We start from the raw sequence: 18161 nt of genomic DNA on the forward strand, positions 1-18161 counted from the left end.
TCAGGATTTATCAGTAATCATATAAAATGATAATATGTTCCCTTTAGGGATATAAAATTCCAGTTAAGTGGTTAACCAGTTAAAGTATTTGACCAGTTAACCACACATGAGGAGGAGTTGAAGGGGAAGCTGCCCCAGCCAAAGCCCCTTGTGCTGTGGCAATTAAGACTGTGGAATCCCCATCCCTGGAAGTTTTTAAGAACAGATTGGACTAGGGATGTTAAATATTGGTTAATTGGTTACTCAGCTATTCTATAGTCCCTGGTGAGGGGCTGGCAGGCAGTATGCTCTGGCCCCACTCCCGAGGAGCCCCCTGCCACTCCGTGCTGCAGCAGCCCCTGTCCGTGGGGAGAGGGGGGAGGGGGGAGCTCCCAGACCTGGCGCAAGCTGGAACTGAGCCGGGCTGCCTGCCCGCCTGGCTCCTCATACGGTTTAAATGCAGAGCCGCAGCAGGGGGTCGGTCCCAGACCCCGCGCAAGCCAGGACTGAACCCGGCTGCTACAAGATGTACTGGGGGAGGAGAGTGGTGTATCTCTAGCACTGACTGGTCGCTTTGCTGATCAGCTAATCGGCTCCGCTGTTACCTCCCTCGGCTGGACACAAGGGATGATGCAGGGTTAGTCGGTCCTGGCTCGGCATGGGCGGGGCCTCCCCCTACACGTCGAGGGGGCTTTGCCGTGCCCCCCGGGGTCAGCGCTGGGCCAGGGCTCCCGGGTCCGTACGGCGAGCGGACTGCCCGCTCCGTGCCTCAGTTTCCCCCGCGGCGGGAGAGCTCCGGGGGGGGGCGCAGCGGTGCGAACAGGGGCTGGGCCCCCCCGGGCAGCGCGGCGGCCACACAAAGGGAAGCGGCGGCCTCCCGCAGCCCGGCCCGCGCTTACCCAGCCGGCCTCGCTCCGCCTCCGACAGCCGCGGCCGCGCTCGCCCCCCGCCACCGCTGCTGCTGTTCCGGCCGCTCCTGCCCACTGCCGGGCCCGCCGCTGCCGCAAAGCCCGCCCGGCCGCCAAGCGAGCCCGCCGCGCCACAGCGCGCGCCGCGGCACCCGCCTGCTTTACGGCAGCGTCGCGGGACCCGCCTGCCCCTCGCCAGTCGGCGGCCTCCACGTGCCGAGAGCGGAGCCCGCCGCCGCCGCGCCATGAAGCGGCCCAGTGAGTGCGCGCGCGCGCGGGTCGCGCCAGTGAGGGGCTGGTAGAGCCCCCCCCCCTGCGAGTTCTTCCGGGCTGCTGAGGGGAGGGGGTGACGGCGGCTGCGGCTGGGACCCCGGGGCTCGTCGGGCCCCCCCCCCCGGCTCCTACGAGCCTGCGGCGGCAGGGCCAGGCCCCAGCGCGGCTCGCCCCACGTGCTCGCAGTTGCCTGCGGGATCGGGGCCCGCGTGTGGAGCTGAGCTCGATTTTTTCCAACCCGGGGTTTGGGGGGCGGCCCGAAAGGTGCCGCTTCGGGCCCGGCCCAGCGAGTCGGTTGAGCCCAGGAACAACGGAAATAGCGGTTAATTTTGAAAAGTGAACGTCGATTGATTTAAACCTAAGATGTTGTCTTACATTCAAATCTGACCCTTTAAAAAGATAAAACATAACGGGTATGTCTGCAGGACGGGCCAAGTCGAATTAAGACCTGCAGCTTCAGCTACATGAATTGTGTAGATGAAGTTGCTTAATTCAGCTTTTGGCTACACTGCAGGAAGTCAAAGTAAGAGCCACTCTTCCATCGACTTCCCTTCCTCCTGGTGAAAGCATGGTCACTGCATCAGCCAGAGTGCCCCTCTCACTTCCAATTAGCTGTCTTAACTAGACAGTTAATTCGAACCCTGGAAGAGCGACAGCTTCCATCTTCCTCTACTGTAGACGTACCCAAAGTGAAAAAACACCCAAAAGTGACTAAATTGAAACAAAAAAATCAGGACAAAAATTGTTTTGATCAAATGAAATATTTTGATCGATTTATAAGTCCCTTTTTAGTTTTCAGTTCAACAAAATATTTTGAGGTGGGGAATCATTTGGATTAAATAAAATTTTGGGTTTTTTTCCCATCTGAACCAAAAATCTGTTGTTTGTTAAGCTTCTTTGGCTACATGTTTTTGGCTTCCACATTAGTGTTGCTCATAAGATTTTCATTTGGAAGTTCTACTTAATTGCAACCTGTTCTTATGTTTTCAGAGTTGAAGAAGGCTAGTAAGCGCATGACCTGCCACAAACGATATAAAATTCAGAAAAAGGTAGGTCCCAGTGCCAAATTTGGTATTAAGCATGCTTGGCTATATTTCAGCCCTCATCATAGAATATATAAAGACATATTTTTGTGGTGTTTAGAAACTGTAAATTTCAGCTCTGCATTCAAATTTGGGTGGGGGATTGAATGTAAAGTTTTGAATAGAACCCATTTCTGTTTAAAGCATAACTAAATGAAGGTGCTTGAATGACCAAAATGCTTTTGGAGTGTGGTGTTATTTTTATTTAACTTCTTATATCACAGTAGTACTAGTAACTAGCCGAATAATTTCAAAGCTGTTGGTGTTTCTTGTTTGAATAAACATTCATAAATTGATTATGGCCTGAGTGCAATTTGTATTGTAATGTGAATGCTAGATACTAGTTACAGAGAGGTAGCCATGTTAGTCTGATCTTGCTAAAACAAAAAAAGCAGTCATGTAGTACTTTAAAGACTAATAAGGTATGATATGATCTGAAGAAGTGGGTCTGCCCCACAAAAGCTCATCACCTAATTAAAGACTAACAAGATAGTTTAAGTGCTAGGTATTAATATCCCAGTGCCAAGAATTCACGCATATACAAATCATTTTCTTTTCTAATGCCAAATACCTTGACAAATAATACAAAAATTATGCAATACAGAACTTTTGTGAGTGGACATATGGTTCAACTGCAATGGGAAGTTGCTTTTAAATTTAGGGAACAAATCCACAGTGGCAGAGAGATGGACATAACTTAAGTCTTGGGATCTTTAATTTCTGCAGTAGTCAGGATCTGTTTATTTAAGTACAGCTACATGCTGATTCAGTCTGTAATTGAAAGCCCTTCACTGCAAACACAGAAAAATCGTATATACGTGAATATGAAAGAGAGAGAATGGTGAGGGTCTCTGTATCAAACTGGGTTTGTGACTCCCATACCGGATTTTATTTTTTCTTGCCTATAGGTTCGGGAGCACAACAGAAAACTCAGGAAAGAAGCCAAGAAACGTGGACACAAAAAGCCCAAGAAAGATCCAGGAATTCCCAACGCTGCACCATTTAAGGAACAAGTTCTTCGTGAAGCTGAGCAAAGGAAACAAAGGGTAAATTACAGGTTAGAATAGAATGAAGGGGTTTTGTGCATATTCCCATTCCAGGGAAGCTTGGTATGTATCATGCACTATAAATAGTCTTAATAGCTCTTCACTCTAAAATACTACAGATACTTTTCCAATTTAATATATTAGATAACTAGCTATACTAAATCGTGTGAAATTTTTTAGTATTTTGTACTGTAACTGTATAGAAGTAAAATACAAATGTGTGGAATTTTTAGCATAATTAGTTTCCTACAAAGAATAAGATTTCTACATAACCTACACAGCTGTCTTTAAAAAGGAAAAAAATTGCTGAAGACTGCTGTACATAGATATTTGTGGATAGCATTCACTGTCTGCTCATGTTACTACACAGAGGGACCACATCTACCATCATTTAGAAGGTGTCTGTCACTATAGTATTTGTCGGTCTTGGCACCAGAGTTAACTGAGTGCCTCAAAACGTTTAATTGGCAGTGAATGTATCAACTTTTCATCAAGTAAGAGAAGGAGTAGAAATAAGCTTGCATCAGCCAACCAGTTCCTTAAGCTCCCAGCCTTGATTTCTTAATATTTCCATACCAAGATTGAAAGGATAACGGAGACTGAATATTCCCTTTCCTTCAGTGTGACCACACTAGGTCAAGATTAAAACAAAAACCATACTCAGGAGTGAAATCTTGGTCCCATTGATGTTTTGCCATTAAGTCATTGCAACCAGAATTTCACTCCTTATGTGGATAGAGAACTTAGCTTTCTAGGGCGCTTAACCTGGCACAATTCATTAGCACTAAAAACTGCAAAATATTCAAAGAATAATTCTAGGTGGTAATGTGTAGCACTTTTATAGTGCTGCTCTTTATTTCTGAAGCACGTCATAAACAATCCTGATCATAAGTGGAAAGGAAACATACTCTTTAGCTTATGAAATGTTGTCCATCTTGTGTTGCAATTAGCTTGAAGAACTAAAACAGAAGCAGAAACTTGCTAGGCAGAAGAACCTTGAAAAGAAAAGAAAGCTACAAGCTAAAAAGGATGCTACCGAAACAAAGAAACATCCAGAAGAAAAGGTATGTGTTTGTAGTATAATTTTCCTTTTTTTCAAAGAAGCTAGTTCACTTGCAGCACAATAGAAAAGTTTCCATCCTCTCATAAAGCCTAATCCAGCACCCTTTGAAGTCTATGGCAAAATTCCCATTGTTTTCATGTTGGAGCAACAGAAAAGACTTGTTGATATATTTAGTGAGGATATGGCAATTATAATGCACCCGTTTTAATCAAAGTAAATATAGGGTGTCAGTTTTAGTGCTAACATCCATTTTCATGCAGTGTTCAAGAACAATATTGCAAATATCACAGCCTGGCTAGGTCTGAGTCCATTAAGATGTATACGTGTGATAAATGTAATCCTCAAAGTATCTTTTTTCTTAAGACATGTATTCCCGGATTTGTTGCTTTTTCATGTTGTTGGAAATATTGTAGTTCTAACTGTTATTACCTTCTGTTGTGTAAAGACAATATTTTAATTCAAATTCTCTTATCTGCTCCCACCCTCTTTTTATTCAGCAATCGACCATGAAACTAAAAGCACAATCGAACAGACTGCTGGATAAAAATTCAAATAAATCATTTTGCAGAGAACTTAAAAAGGTAGGAACTTTTAATGACCACTTTCTATATTTTGATCAGCATCCAAACACCCATGAAATTGATACTTTCCTTTTCAGGTATTTTGTTTCTATTCAAAGGTGGACATCTTATGGAGTTTAAAGTTTGAGAACAATGCACTTTCAGGGTCCCAGTCTTGTAAAGGTGCTGAGAATTCTCACCTCTCATTGAGGGTAGTCGGCACTTTTCAGCAACATGACTTTTGGACTCAATGAGCATTTTACCAAAGTGCTTCAGGATCAGGTTATTAATTATTAGACTCTAATTCCCAATTAACTAATATCTGCCTGCTTAAAGAAAAAGATAAAGGGGCTTTACTTTTCTGTCCTGCAAGACAGAGCCCTACAGTACCCTTGTATTACTATGTCGTTTTAGCAATAGCAGAGTAATACTGACCTGTGTTAGAGAGAACTAACTGAGAAATCCATTGAGCTGTTGCCAGTAGGATGGTGGGAAAAATTAAATTCTGTGGTATTTTAGTTTTCCTTAAAACCTTTTATCATTTCAGATAACAGTGACAAAGATTTACACACACACACAAAGATTGCCCTATTAAAAATTGAATGAAGCAAGTCGATCAGGGCGCAACATTGATCTGTTCTTGATTGACTCTATTTATCTCTGCTACTGTAGAGCAGTGGTGGGGAGCCTCAGGCCCGGGGGCCTGTTGCGGCCCCTGAGGCTCATTGTAATGAGAGGATAGTATTGATGATTTCAAAGATATTCTCTATAATGCTGTTTCTAATCCTGTTTCCACTTCAGGTGATGGAGGTTTCAGATATAGTCCTGCAGGTTTTAGATGCCAGAGATCCCTTGGGCTCTCGGTGCTCCCAGGTAGAACAAATCATTACTCAGTCTGGAGGAAACAAAAAGCTACTATTGGTGTTAAACAAAATTGGTAAGTGAAGCAGTTTGTTCTGTACAGACATTTAGTCACTCATCTGGTCCTGTGTTAGTATATGAGCTATGAGGAAGATATCAACACAGTCTGAGAGATTACTGATGACTGTAAGATCCAACTCTGAGCTCGCTGTCTTATTCAAGGGTTTACACTTCCCTGTTTTTCTATGTGTTCTCACCTCTTGCTGTGTGACAAGATCCACACAAACAGGTGAAACTGACTATTGAAAGACTTTTTTAATGGTGCAACTGTTCGCTTAATACACCAAGAGCAAAATGGTTCAATTTTAAGGATAGAATAGCCTTCTCACAGGTGATAATCTCATGTACTATACTGGCTGCTATGTTGAATAAAAGCTCTTAAAACTATGTATGATATTTAAGACAGAATCTAATGGAACAGCAAGTTATTCTTTAGATCAGGCTAAATTAAATTCCATACAGTGACATGTGAAGTTCATTAGAGTGAGAAGTCTGAATTCCTTTCCAGATCTGGTACCAAGGGAGAACTTAGAGAAATGGTTACACTATTTGAAGAATGAGTTTCCAACAGTCGCTTTTAAATCCTCAATGCAGCTGAAGGACAGAAGCGTGGTAAGAGCATTGCTGTCTCTCTTGTGTACGACTGAATCATATATGTGTTGCTGGGTTGAAACATGATGAAAGTCAAGGACTCCTGACAGGAAGGTGAAGATTGCAAGATCCAACTCTGATTTCGCCCAGTTAAAATACAAAGTTTTGTTTCTCTCTGGGTATTTTTGATGTCCGATTGCCTGTGCTCCTGCAGCTGATACTTTTGGATTTTTGGAACGGTGATTAGCAGTCTTGGAACTTTTCTGCTTCTTAGGCTGGGAAAACTTCACAGTAGTTTGTGAATTCTTCCTTCAGTACCACACAGTACTAATTATAACTAGAAAATAGCACTGAAGCAAGAAGCTAAGGATATATACTAAAGGACACACAAATGGCATCTGCAATGAAAGATTGAGGAAGTTCTCAAATGTAAAATCTTGTCTACATGAGATTATTACATTGGTTTCATTTTAAATCTGTTTTAAAATCAATTTAGTTAAACTGGTTTAAGGCTCTGAATGAACACTTATTTCCATCTCAAGCCTGTGCATTGCTAAGATTGGCATTTGGAATTATTGCATGAAGAGTTGGGGTAAAAGAGGAGTTGCCTTCCTACTCACTGCCCATCTCCTATTGGAGTATGGTAATACATAATCTTTTAATTCATACGTGCATTAATTTGAGATACTAATAACACTTGTGTAACACTTTTCATCAGAGAGACTTAGTGCTTTGCAAATGTATGCTAGTCTTCCCTGCCTCCCAGTGAAGTAGATAAGTATCATCTGCATGTTGAAAGTGCAGAAATTCAGGCACAGAGAAGTTAAGGATCAGATTGTGGAGCCCTTAGATTAATAAACAATGGCTCGTGCAAGTGGTCCCATTGAAATCAGTGGGAATTCCCCATTCTGGCTTTGAGTGCCTTTCCCAAAGTCATACAGTGAGACTGCCACACAGACAGGCATGGAAGCACAAGTCCCATTAGTCATTTCACATAGCAAGATCCCTGGTCTTTTGTCCTAACTGCTAGTCAGTACAGACACACTTGAATTGAGCCCCTTCCTTCTAGTTGAAAAAATGCTGTAAAGGCCCATGCAATAGAGGGGATGTAGGAGTAAACAAATGTACATTCGGATTTGGGATGTGAACCACTAGTCGACTAGCTAATAAGCAAGTGCTTATTGGATAGTTGGCATGCTAGTTGGCTAGTCGCTTCCCCCTTGCTTGCTGCCTCTATCAGAAAGAGGTAGCAAGGGAGGGGAAAGAGCAGGGTGTGCTTCAAAGTGGCAGTGCTGTGTGGAGCCCAGGGTCTGCCACTTTGAAATGCTGCGTGCAACCCTGGGTCAGCTGGGGACTTCCCCTCTGACCCCGGGCTCCATGAAGTGCTGCCGCTTTGAAATGCTGTGTGCAGCCTGACACAGGTTCCCCATGGCGTTTCAAAGCGGCAGCGCCGCATGGAGCCCAGAATCAGCTAGGGACCCTGGGGCTGTTGCTAAACTTCAAAGGCAGAGGTGCACTTATCGACTAATTGAATAGTCAATGCAAATCTCGACTATTTGACAAGCTAATTAATCAAAATGTTACATCCCTAATTTGGATTCATAATTAGCACCTTAAACTCATATAGTTAAAATGAGCCCATCCTATGTTTTTACCTTTGATTTTTATAGCAGGAGAAGAAGCTCAGAAAGAAAAGTGCCCACGTTGACTTATCAAGAGGCAGCATGTGCTTTGGAAATGAGTGCCTTTTGAAGCTTCTTCGAGAGTACTGCAAGACTCAAGACAAAGCCATTCAAGTTGGGGTGGTAGGTAAGGTGTTTTCTTACAAAGAAATGGTGTAGTCGAACACAAGCTGAGTGATGTCATAGTCAGTGGGTGCTTCTCATATCTTAGGCTTTGAAATACTTTGTGGCCTTTCATGGAACATTCTTAGGTTTGACATGGAACTTGGGATAGCTGCCCCCACTTCCTGCTTATTAGAGATAGCTCTGGTCTACACTAGAGAGTTATTTTGAAATAACATGTGGCGCAACCTCACTACCAAGCCTGTTACTTCAAAATAATAGGCTGGTTATTTTGAAATAACTCCAGCTTTTCATGAGGAATAACACTTATTTCAAACTCATTATTTCAGGAGTTACTATTTTGAAATAAGTTATTTGGAAATAATTTTCCAGTGTAGACATGCCCATATGTGCCTCTAACTTTAGCAGCCTACTGAAGATTGAATATATGACCAGCCTACTTATGGGAAGCACACAATCTGATGCTAGTTAATTTATCAGACTGAGGCTACATCTACACTGCAGGCTTCTTGCACAAGAAGCCCTTTGCGCAAGAGTTTTTGTGCAAAAACTTCTTGCACAAGAGCACGTCCACACCTCAAAGTGCATCGCAAAAGTGCGCTTTTGCACATGAGAGCGTCCACACTGCATGGACGCTCTTGCACAAGAAAGCTGTGATGGCCGTTCACAGCATGGCCATCAGAGCGCCTGTGCTTTTACTCAGAGGGGTTCCTGGCGCAAGAAACCTCTCTGGAGCATGCACACTTGCCTTTTTGCTCAATAGCTGTAGCGCAAAAGGGAGTTATGCTTCATAAGAAGGAGGTTTACCTATACTGGCAAAAGCCCTCTGTTCTGCCGTTTTACTGCCAATTTACTTGTGCAAAAGCACATTTGAGGTGTGGACGCTCCGCAGGTTATTGTGCAAAAACCTTGCAGTGTAGACATAGCCTGAGTGTTAAATCATGTAGCTCTTCTCAACCAGCATGGCTTCTTTTTACACTGATATGTCCTTACAGTGACTTCATTTGATTAATATAATTTTCGTTATCCTTTTTACTAGAATGAGAAATGAGGATATATACTTTGTCTTACTGTTACAGTGAAGACTTCAGATCCAACTCTGATCTCATTCTGATTCCGTGTATTTAAAGCTAGTAATTCTGATCTAATTTACATGGACGAGGGTTCCTTGGTTAACTAATTAAGGTATTTTACCATGTGTGTTTTTTTTTTTTCAGGCTTCCCTAATGTGGGGAAGAGCAGCCTAATCAATAGTCTGAAAGAGGTGCGGGCCTGTAATGTGGGGCCAGTAAGAGGTATTACCAAGTAAGTGTAGTTTGATGAAACCATTGGGGTTAATTTTATAGTTATGATCTGATTACATACATTCCCTAGCTGTTTCAGTTGCTATAATGTTCTCCACTGTCTGATCTGTTCAGACAGGGTAACAGAGCACAGTTCTCTAAACAGCTGCTGCATTTCACAGGTGGACAAAGTGTGCCCCTGCATTTAGTTTTCAAAGTGCAGTGGGATCTCTGTGTGAAATGATCATCTCATTCTGGTGCCTGCTTGTGGCTGGGCATGCTGTAGAAACTCTCTTCCTTCATGTCTGCTGCCTCTTGGGAGAGTCTAGGCGTCTGTGATGTGACCTTCTGGCCAGGTCACTTTCAAGTCTCTCCCCTTTTGGGGTAGTCCATAAACAACACGGAAAATTATCACAAATTGAGTAAGAGAAGAAAGAATGCCTCCCTCTCAGGGTGTACCCAGACTAGATGCTTTTCTTAGGGACAGTCCTTCAGGCAGTGGCTGTCCATACAGATTCTGCCTTTCTTCAGGAGCTGTGGGTTACAGGTCTGTTCTCTTCCTCTTCCCTGATCTGCCCACAAGTGAGCTGTTCTGCTCCCTTTCAACTCTTTCTCCAGCCTGTGCATTTCTTGCAGGTGTGGCAGAGCCCAGAGCAATTTCTTAGTCCCTCAGTGTGGGGTTGGTACACTCCATCATGCTCAGGATAAAAGGCACTAAATGCATTGTGAGTTCTTATTGAAGTTTGTTCCTGAAGAAGCATCTATGAGCCTACTCCACTGGGAGTCAGGATTTATCCTAATGTTGACAGTCCAAGGAGTTAATTGTAGTTTAACATCTTTTATTTTCAATTCTGGAATACTGAGTTTGTGTCTCTAGACACTGCCAGTGCTCTGACACCTGATTTGCAAATAATGAGCCTTGATTTGCATAGAAGAACAGATTGCAGCCTTCAGATGATGTTTAGTCTGCAGAGACTACCAACATGTGATGCTTGGTCTGTGTTTGAGAATTCAGACCTGTGACTTGTAGACTCCTGTGACCACATTTAAAACCACTGCACATGAAGCGCATGATGATGCACTTGAACTGACTCTGCGTGAGGAGTTTATATTCAATCCAACACTGAGCTTCATATGGTGCTAGTTCTCATCCTTTACCAGCTGTTTCATGGTGTTTGATTTATGCCGACTTACTGACAGGCTGTTTTCTCTCAAAGGTGCATGCAGACAGTCCATATTGACAAACAAATCAAGATGATAGACAGCCCAAGCATCATTGCAGCCCCTTCCAACTCTGTTCTTGCACTGGCTTTGAGGAGCACCACGGATATTGAAGAATCAGGAAAATTATTAGATGCAGTAAATGCTGTTCTGAAGCATTGCAGTAAACAGCAGGTAAGTTATTGCCTGGCTCCACTACCTTTCTTATCTCATCCTGATGTTGGCAAAGAGATAAAATGCACCAAACCCTCTTAGCTAGCTGCTGCTTCCCAGAGACTCTTCTGACACAGTAAATTTTTATAATGAACTTGATGGAATCTAATTAACTTGGTCACATCATTTTACTAGCAGAGTGAGAAATGAGGATAATTTCAATGTCTTACTGTTATAGTGAAGACGTCAGATCCAACTCTGATCTCATTCTGAGTGCTCAGTGCTTTAAAGCCAATTCTCATCTAATCCCCGCTGAGGTTGACAGTTGTATGTTTGTGGACCAACAACATGGGGGGGGTGAGAGAGAGGGAGGGGTATACATAAATCAGAACACCAGTAGTAATAGCCCTTTCTGCCACAGCTGCATTTGCTAATGAAATAGCTACTGTTGCTCTCTAATGTATGGTGCCAAAATTTGATTTGTACTTTCATTCCTAAAACCATGAGAGGACTAAATGGACCAGATTCTAAAATGCACCCTTGTCTCTGTTGCATGTTGGTTTCAGATAATGTTGTACTACAACATCCCAGACTTCAGAAACTCTCTGGAATTTTTAACTTTACTTGCACAGAAAAGGGGAATGCTGAAAAAGGGAGGTGTCCCTGACACAGAGAGTGCAGCTAAATTACTACTTCATGACTGGACAGGGTAAGGATATTTTGATTTTGTTTCAGTATATGAACCTCTTTCACAGTAAACACAGCCTTTTTACGAGTGTCACACCTAAAAGTTATTAGTTTTGGGTACTGACAAATGACATGAGAGTTTTAGCTAAGTAGCTCTCTTCATTCCGATTTAGCATACTACACCAAAGGGGTCCATAGGTGAACTTGCTTGACAGTTAAGCTAAATGTGATGGAGAAAAAGCTACTATTTAATCTTTGGAATTTGCTTAAGCACCTGGATTGAGATCCCTGTTTATGCAGATTTGTAGCAACTTTGCTGAACTCTGCCACCGCAAATCTTCAGCCCAGCTTTGCCATGGTAGTTTTTTCCTTCTGCAAAAGCCCTCCATAGACACGGATGCATGTTTGGTCTGTTGAGATATATATTTATATAGTGGTTCACATTCTCCGTAGAGTTTAGCTAACTAATAGTGTTGAGATTTTATAACTAGTGACTGAGGTGGTTTGCACTGACTTGTCAAAGAAAATCAAGAACTTAATATTGAGATAAAACATGTAATACAGACGTATAGTCAGAATTTTTCTGCTTCAGTTCACATGTAAGTAGTTATAAAAATCTTATGTTGAGATATATGAGAAATCACTTGTTGGGATGTATTTTTATTTTTGGAACACTGAGATGGCTTTAAGAATGTAGTTCGTGGGTTTTCAAATCCATTTTAATTCCAGTATTTTCTTTGCCCAGTGCCAAAGTTAGTTACCATTCATCACTTCCTGCATCGCGGAGTCTTTCACCACATCTCACCGACGAGGTGGTAATGGAAATGCGGCAGGGTTTTAACTTACAGGAGCTGGCAAAGGATAACATGAACACCATTAACGGTGAGACTCATCTTTGAAACTGCAGTTACGGTTTTAGCACACAGCTCTCAAGTAAGAGATCTGTTTTAGAGAGATAAATATAGCTGCAACCTGTATTACGCAAACAAGGAGCCCTGAGGCACTTTGAACACTAATACACATCGCTTGTTTGTTTGTTTATTTCTCTGTCAGACTGAAGTTTCCACTTCATGCATATGTTGAAGTGGGCTCCAGCCCATAAAAGTTTATGCCCAAATAAATGTGTTAGTCTTTAAGGTGCCATAGGACTCGTTTTTCCTTAAACAAACTTACGTGTTTACCCCCTCTGAAATCTGTATTCCACAGACATGCTTACTTGGCCAGTCCTTTGTTTCCAATAATCTGCACACACCTTTTGTTGAGTATTTGAATTTCTATTCTTTGTAGAGCCCTTCCCCTCAAATTCCTTATTTTGCTGAGTAATATTTTAACCAAAATAAATAATAAAATCCAAAGCCTTTGATACTCGGGATGTTGGAGTGTAACCAACTAACTGTTGAACTGATAAGATGACGCTTATCTGTAAATGGCGTCAGTTACACTCAGCCAGCTCCCAGGGAGGCAGCTTCACAGTGGCAGCACAGCAAAGCCTCCTACCTGGGAGCCCGGGGGCTCTGCTTCCAGGGAGGTGGCTTTTCAGCAGTTACCTGTTTAACAGATTTTTAACATCCCTAGTCAATATGGCATTCCTTCCTGTGGGATGTACTACGGTGCTTCCTTGGAGAATTTTTCCTCACTGGCACAATTTCCTTATGATTTTTATAAGGGGTACTAATGTGGCTATCCTGGCCTGGCCCGGACTTGAAAGGCATAACCACCTTGTGGGTCCTTTGTATTTCCTGAAACTTCATTCTGGGGCCCCTCTTATGCAGTCTCCCTTTAGGGCACCTTCTAGTGCTGCTTCTAGAATTAATATTCCTGTAAGATTGGAATAGCTGTGTGGCTTGCACCTGCTTCTCAAGTCTGTCCATGTCTAACTCGGGGGGTGGGGGGGGGGGAGGGAGGAGGGAGAGAGAGAGAGTGTGTGTGTGTGTGTGTGTGTGTGTGTGTGTGTCTGTCCACACACACACACACACACAATCCCCTCCCCCCCTTTCACTTCAAAATTCTAGGTTCCACGCTGCTGCCAGTTTTAATCAGCATGGTAAAGTTACTAAGTGTTTTGAGTAAGACTGATCTAGTGGCTAAAGGAATCAAGTATTTCCCAGCTATGTTGCTGATTAACTCTAAGTCACTGGACAAGTCACTTAATCTGTCTGCTTGAGTTTTTCCCATAATGAAAAGGTGGGGGGAGCATAAGGAAGCACAATGTAAGTTTCTTTAACTAAATCTATTTGTATGGCAGTTTCTGGTAGTTTGCCTGAGTGCTGTATTGTTAACTGATTGGTGACCATGACTGAATCTTAGAATCAGTTCAGAACTTGGATCCTCACTGCCACATTGCAGGAGATGGGGAAATGTTGATTCACCTCACAGGAAATGGCTCTCCAGATGCACTAAAGGTTTTATAGGTGGCATGCTGGAGGCTGGGGCGGTGTGGAAATGCTAGATAACTAAGAGGGAGGGATTTGGAGTACAAGGGAGGATGTCGGTCAGGGCAAAGGAGGGGCTGTGGGGCACAAGACGCTTGCCTCCAACAGCCCCTGCAAGCAGCTTCTCCATCTTTGCTGCTCCTGGTGGAGATGATGGCAGGGGGTTCTGCTGCAAGCAGACACAGTGCCACCATCAGCAGACACTGCTCCTGCAGCTCCCTTTAGCCGTGATTGTCAACCAATCAGCACTCAGGGAAGGGGGACAGAGGGAGTGTGCCTGCAGAGCCTCCTGTTCTTTTCTTCACCAGCAACTGCAGAGTTTGGGGGGAGGGAGCCAATGGAGGTGGGTGCCTCCCCCACCTGGCACCCCGAACACCACCCACAATTCAAGCCCTCTCTGACTTAAACTCCATCCCAGACTTTACCTTGCAGCTCCTCCCAAGCCTCGCCACCTGCCAGCCCTACATCAACCTCACTATAAACCAGATCTTCTGTGCAGATCAGAAATATCTGTTTATTGAGCTTGCTGGTTGGTGAAGTGTTGGATAAAAGGGCTTTTACTGCATATTCATTACATCTGTTAACCTTATTAATCTTTCACAGCTTTAAAATATCCCAATCTGGCGAGCAGTATCACTTTCCAGTCTTCTGGCTTGACAAATGGGACAATAGAAGAAACTGAACTAACAGAGGAAACATCAGACTTGGAAAACATGGAAACTAGTGAAGAAGCAGAGGGATTATCTGAAGATGATCAGGACAGCGATGAGGAAAAAGAAGCTGTTGAACAGGCAAGTCATAACTGATAAAAACCAATCAGTTTCATGGCTTGTAAATGGGAGAGAAGATATAAAATATGGAGGTGGGCTGGAGAAATCACCAAGAGAGCATAGAACCATAGAGCTGGAAAAGACCTCAGAAGGTCATCAAGTCCAGCCCCCTGCTCTAGGCAGGACCAATCCCAACTAAATCAACCTAGCCAGGGCTTTGTCAAGCTGAGACTTAAACACCTCTAGGGATGGAGACTAATTCTCCAGAGAGTCTATTGGTCTGACTACAAAAATGGGGGGAGAAGGTGGAGAAAAGAGGTAGAAAACTTCTTTGTTATGGTCAGGAAAGTGACTATGAATGCAATCATCTCATTTAGACTTGTGCCCTGTGTCCGAATCCAGTTTTTTTCATTTTATTATAAAGTTTTATGGACTTTTAAAAATCAAAGTTTGTTTTACATCTGCAGCTCTGGAAGAGTGAATTGGATTTTATTCTGGCTCATGCATCAACCAAATTGTTAAGTGCCAGTTGTGGAATTTTCAGCAGCATACTATGTTGATGATGCAGGAGGTAGATAGAATCCCACTTTAACCAAGTTTAACCAAGTGACTTTGACAGAATTACTGAGCGAAAAGCTTGGCTAAAAAAATAAGCTTTATGTAGTTCTACTTCTTAAAGCACTGAACAAACAAAAATCACTCAATATAAAATTAGTCATCTTCAACTAACTTCTAGCTCTACTCTTCACTATACAAAATCAAAACATCACCTTAACCTTCTTCTCTGGCAAACAGTTTGGAGACTTAAACAGCACAGCCCAGTTTACCCTGGGAGAATGAGTTTGGTGTGTTATCCTCCCTGTACCTTCCTGAAAAAATGAGTAGTCCTGTGGCAGCTTACAGACTAACAAAAATAGAGATGGTATCATCAGCTTTTGTGCCCAAAACCCACTTCCTCAGATGAGCTGGAAGCAAAGATTTATGGCAGCTTGTCCTGTTTTAAATTTTAAACTTGGCCATGAAATAGTGCTAGCCTTTAGCAGCTTTGGTATGTTAAATCTTCCCACACTGATAAGAAAATGACAGGTTTTGTTCAAGTGCTCAAAATATCAAATCTGACCATATTAATATTTGCACTTTAGAATGACTAGGGCAACTTTTTAAATAAACCACAAGCTGTAACTGGTTTGCTCTTTATAGGAATTCATGATTTAAAGTAATTTGATTGTAGTTTAATTCTTTACCAAGTAGATTTGATTTCCAGCTCTGCTATACCAAGATAGTAACCCCACTGGGAGAGCAGGGAGCATTCACCTCTCCCATATGCTAAACCCATGAATGTTTGGATTTGTAACAATTTAACAGATGGAAAAAAAAAACTTGTGTCTAGTCACCATTTCAAAAAAGCTTACTTCTTCCACTCAATCAGTGTTTACTTGTAATTCTCATAGTGAAGTGATCCTTGCCAAACTCTGTTTACTAGTTCAGCATATGCTGCACCATGAAGAATTTACATCCACATCCTAAAAAAAGAAGCTGGGAGGTGAGAGGAGAGATCCAGCAGAATTGAGCAATGCACTGTTGCATGAGCCAGACTAGTTTGAGGCTTTTTCTTTCAAAAATTATCAATGCCATTTGTGGTAATGGAATTGAAATTGTTAACAGAGAACATGCTTTAGGTGTATGTTCTATGTACAAATATTTAATGAAACTCTTCAAAATGGTAATATGAATGGGAATTTGTGCACCTGACAATCAGTTAGCGAAACTATGTAAGCAGCACCAGTTCTATGGGAATGGTATATTTGTTGTTCAAGTCTCCCATATAAAGGAAAGTTTTACTGCTGACTGACAGCAACAGTACCTCTAATTTTGTTTTAGGAAACTGACATTCAGACAAGCAGCAAAACAAACCCTCAAAAACTGTGTGTGGAGAATGAAAGCTTAGAAAAGCAAGTAGCAGGTATGTATTAAAGCCACTTCTCTGTACCATTGGTAATCTAGTATTGATTTCAGTCTAACAGGTTCTCTCTTCTGAAAGGTGAACAGCCGCGTACTTCATCATTCAACTTGGATGAGACAGCAAACCAGGATGATGCTTATGATTTTAATACAGATTATGTGTAAAGACAAAAACGTGTATGCAAAGGCCTAATTTTGAGAAGGGCATTGCTAACTTTCTAAGCAGCTATGATCAGACTCTCCTTTGGCATCTTAGTGCTGCGAAAATCCTATGGGCCTTGTTTGTAAGAAGCTGCTGCAACAACCCAACATCTCTACTGATGTAAAAATAGAGAACACAACCGACGCATGATTTTCAAAATTAATGTTTGTTTACTAAAACAGTTTTGTAAATTTTGTAGATTTCTCTAAACATCTGTAAACTTACTAAATGAATCTTAAGGACTAAATAGCCTCTGAGTCTTATATGTACTATAGAAAACTTATTTCAGAAGAAGTTATTCACTACCTTTTCCATCTTGTAACTAAGGTGAGCATTAAAGTTGGCACAATATAAACTATGAAATTGCAGATATTGTTTTCACCCTCAGGCCATTCAGATCACAAATACCTATATTAGGAAGCATCTGATCCTTAGCAAAAGGTATCAAAGCACCTTCAACCAAGGTAATTTACAGTAGTACAAGTTTATATAGTTATTAAATAACCACAGAATTTAGTCTTGACTACATAGCTTCCAACACTTAAAGAAGCAATCAACCTACAACAATCTGTCTTGATTTAACACACATTTGATAAACCATGCAAAACAGCTTAGCACTAGGACTGCTTAGACACCCCCCCCCCCCCCCCCACAGGGCAGGGAGGTGACTTGAGTTTGATGTACTGTTTAATAATTCATTATAGGAGACAACTTAGTTTAGGGAGGTAAGTGACTAATTGACTCCATTAGTCAACTAGATTAGTCCCCTTCCCCCATCACACTTGCTGCCTCTATCAAAAAGAGGCAGCTGGGGGGGAGAAGAGTGTGCTGGGGGGAGCTGGCTTAAAAACTGGTTCCCTCCAGTGCTGTGGAAGGGGGCGGGGGCGGGGGCAGGGGCAATGTACCACATTTGAAATGTACAAGAGTTACTGCTGGGTCTTGCTATATTTCAAAACAGAAGCACCCTTATGGATCAATTGAATAGTTGATGGAAATTCCATTGACTATTCAATTAGTGGATTAATCTAATTTTAACATCTCTAACTTAGTTAAAATCTAAAGCTTTTGGATCTGCTCCAAACACAATGCACATACACTGCTAACTTAAGAATTTTCAAACGTTATTTTCTGTAGGGAAAATACATCAAATTAAATAACTGGAATATTTCTTGAAGCACTTGCTGCTGAAACCAGCTTTTTGTGGTTTTGGTACATGTGGAGTT

At 42.3% G+C, this 18161-nt stretch overlaps 2 protein-coding genes and 5 non-coding genes across 29 annotated transcripts in view; 6 read left to right on the forward strand and 1 right to left on the reverse strand.

Moving 5' to 3' along the window:
- PBRM1 (polybromo 1) overlaps positions 1-1016 on the reverse strand; it is an 89984-nt gene extending 88968 nt beyond the window's left edge. For 21 of the 23 annotated variants that reach the window (XM_075939398.2, XM_075939397.2, XM_075939410.2 and 18 more), the window contains exon 1: positions 879-1016. The gene's annotated coding sequence lies outside the window, so the exon portion shown is untranslated. The remainder of the gene's footprint in view (positions 1-878) is intronic. The other 2 variants (XM_075939399.2, XM_075939400.2) reach the window with 2 other exon arrangements.
- On the forward strand, positions 982-17185 carry GNL3 (G protein nucleolar 3). Its single transcript, XM_075939417.2, has 15 exons — positions 982-1145; positions 2151-2209; positions 3151-3288; positions 4239-4352; positions 4849-4932; positions 5713-5848; positions 6341-6444; positions 8094-8232; positions 9446-9533; positions 10729-10906; positions 11452-11594; positions 12318-12454; positions 14608-14795; positions 16656-16737; positions 16816-17185. The coding sequence occupies exons 1-15, from the start codon at positions 1133-1135 to the stop codon at positions 16899-16901; spliced, it is 1689 nt and encodes a 562-aa protein (XP_075795532.2). The 5' UTR covers positions 982-1132; the 3' UTR covers positions 16902-17185.
- Positions 5912-5988, forward strand: LOC112546520 (small nucleolar RNA SNORD19). Its single transcript, XR_003090225.2, has one exon. It is a non-coding gene; the product is annotated as a small nucleolar RNA SNORD19 (small nucleolar RNA).
- On the forward strand, positions 6494-6575 carry LOC112546525 (small nucleolar RNA SNORD19B). Its single transcript, XR_003090230.1, has one exon. It is a non-coding gene; the product is annotated as a small nucleolar RNA SNORD19B (small nucleolar RNA).
- Positions 9271-9344, forward strand: LOC112546522 (small nucleolar RNA SNORD19). Its single transcript, XR_003090227.3, has one exon. It is a non-coding gene; the product is annotated as a small nucleolar RNA SNORD19 (small nucleolar RNA).
- Positions 10570-10648, forward strand: LOC112546524 (small nucleolar RNA SNORD69). The gene has a single exon (XR_003090229.3). It is a non-coding gene; the product is annotated as a small nucleolar RNA SNORD69 (small nucleolar RNA).
- LOC112546523 (small nucleolar RNA SNORD19) lies at positions 11087-11160 on the forward strand. The gene has a single exon (XR_003090228.1). It is a non-coding gene; the product is annotated as a small nucleolar RNA SNORD19 (small nucleolar RNA).
- Positions 17186-18161: the final 976 nt, after the last annotated feature.

This window comes from Pelodiscus sinensis, chromosome 11 (genome assembly GCF_052426305.1).
Source record: "Pelodiscus sinensis isolate ZL-2025 chromosome 11, ASM5242630v1, whole genome shotgun sequence".
Classification (NCBI taxonomy): Eukaryota; Metazoa; Chordata; order Testudines; family Trionychidae; genus Pelodiscus; species Pelodiscus sinensis.

Coding starts and splice junctions, on each gene's coding strand:
- GNL3 (XM_075939417.2), top strand. Junction 4,353..4,848: donor AGAAACATCCAGAAGAAAAG/GTATGTGTTTGT, acceptor CTTTTTATTCAG/CAATCGACCATGAAACTAAA. Junction 14,796..16,655: donor AAAAAGAAGCTGTTGAACAG/GCAAGTCATAAC, acceptor ATTTTGTTTTAG/GAAACTGACATTCAGACAAG.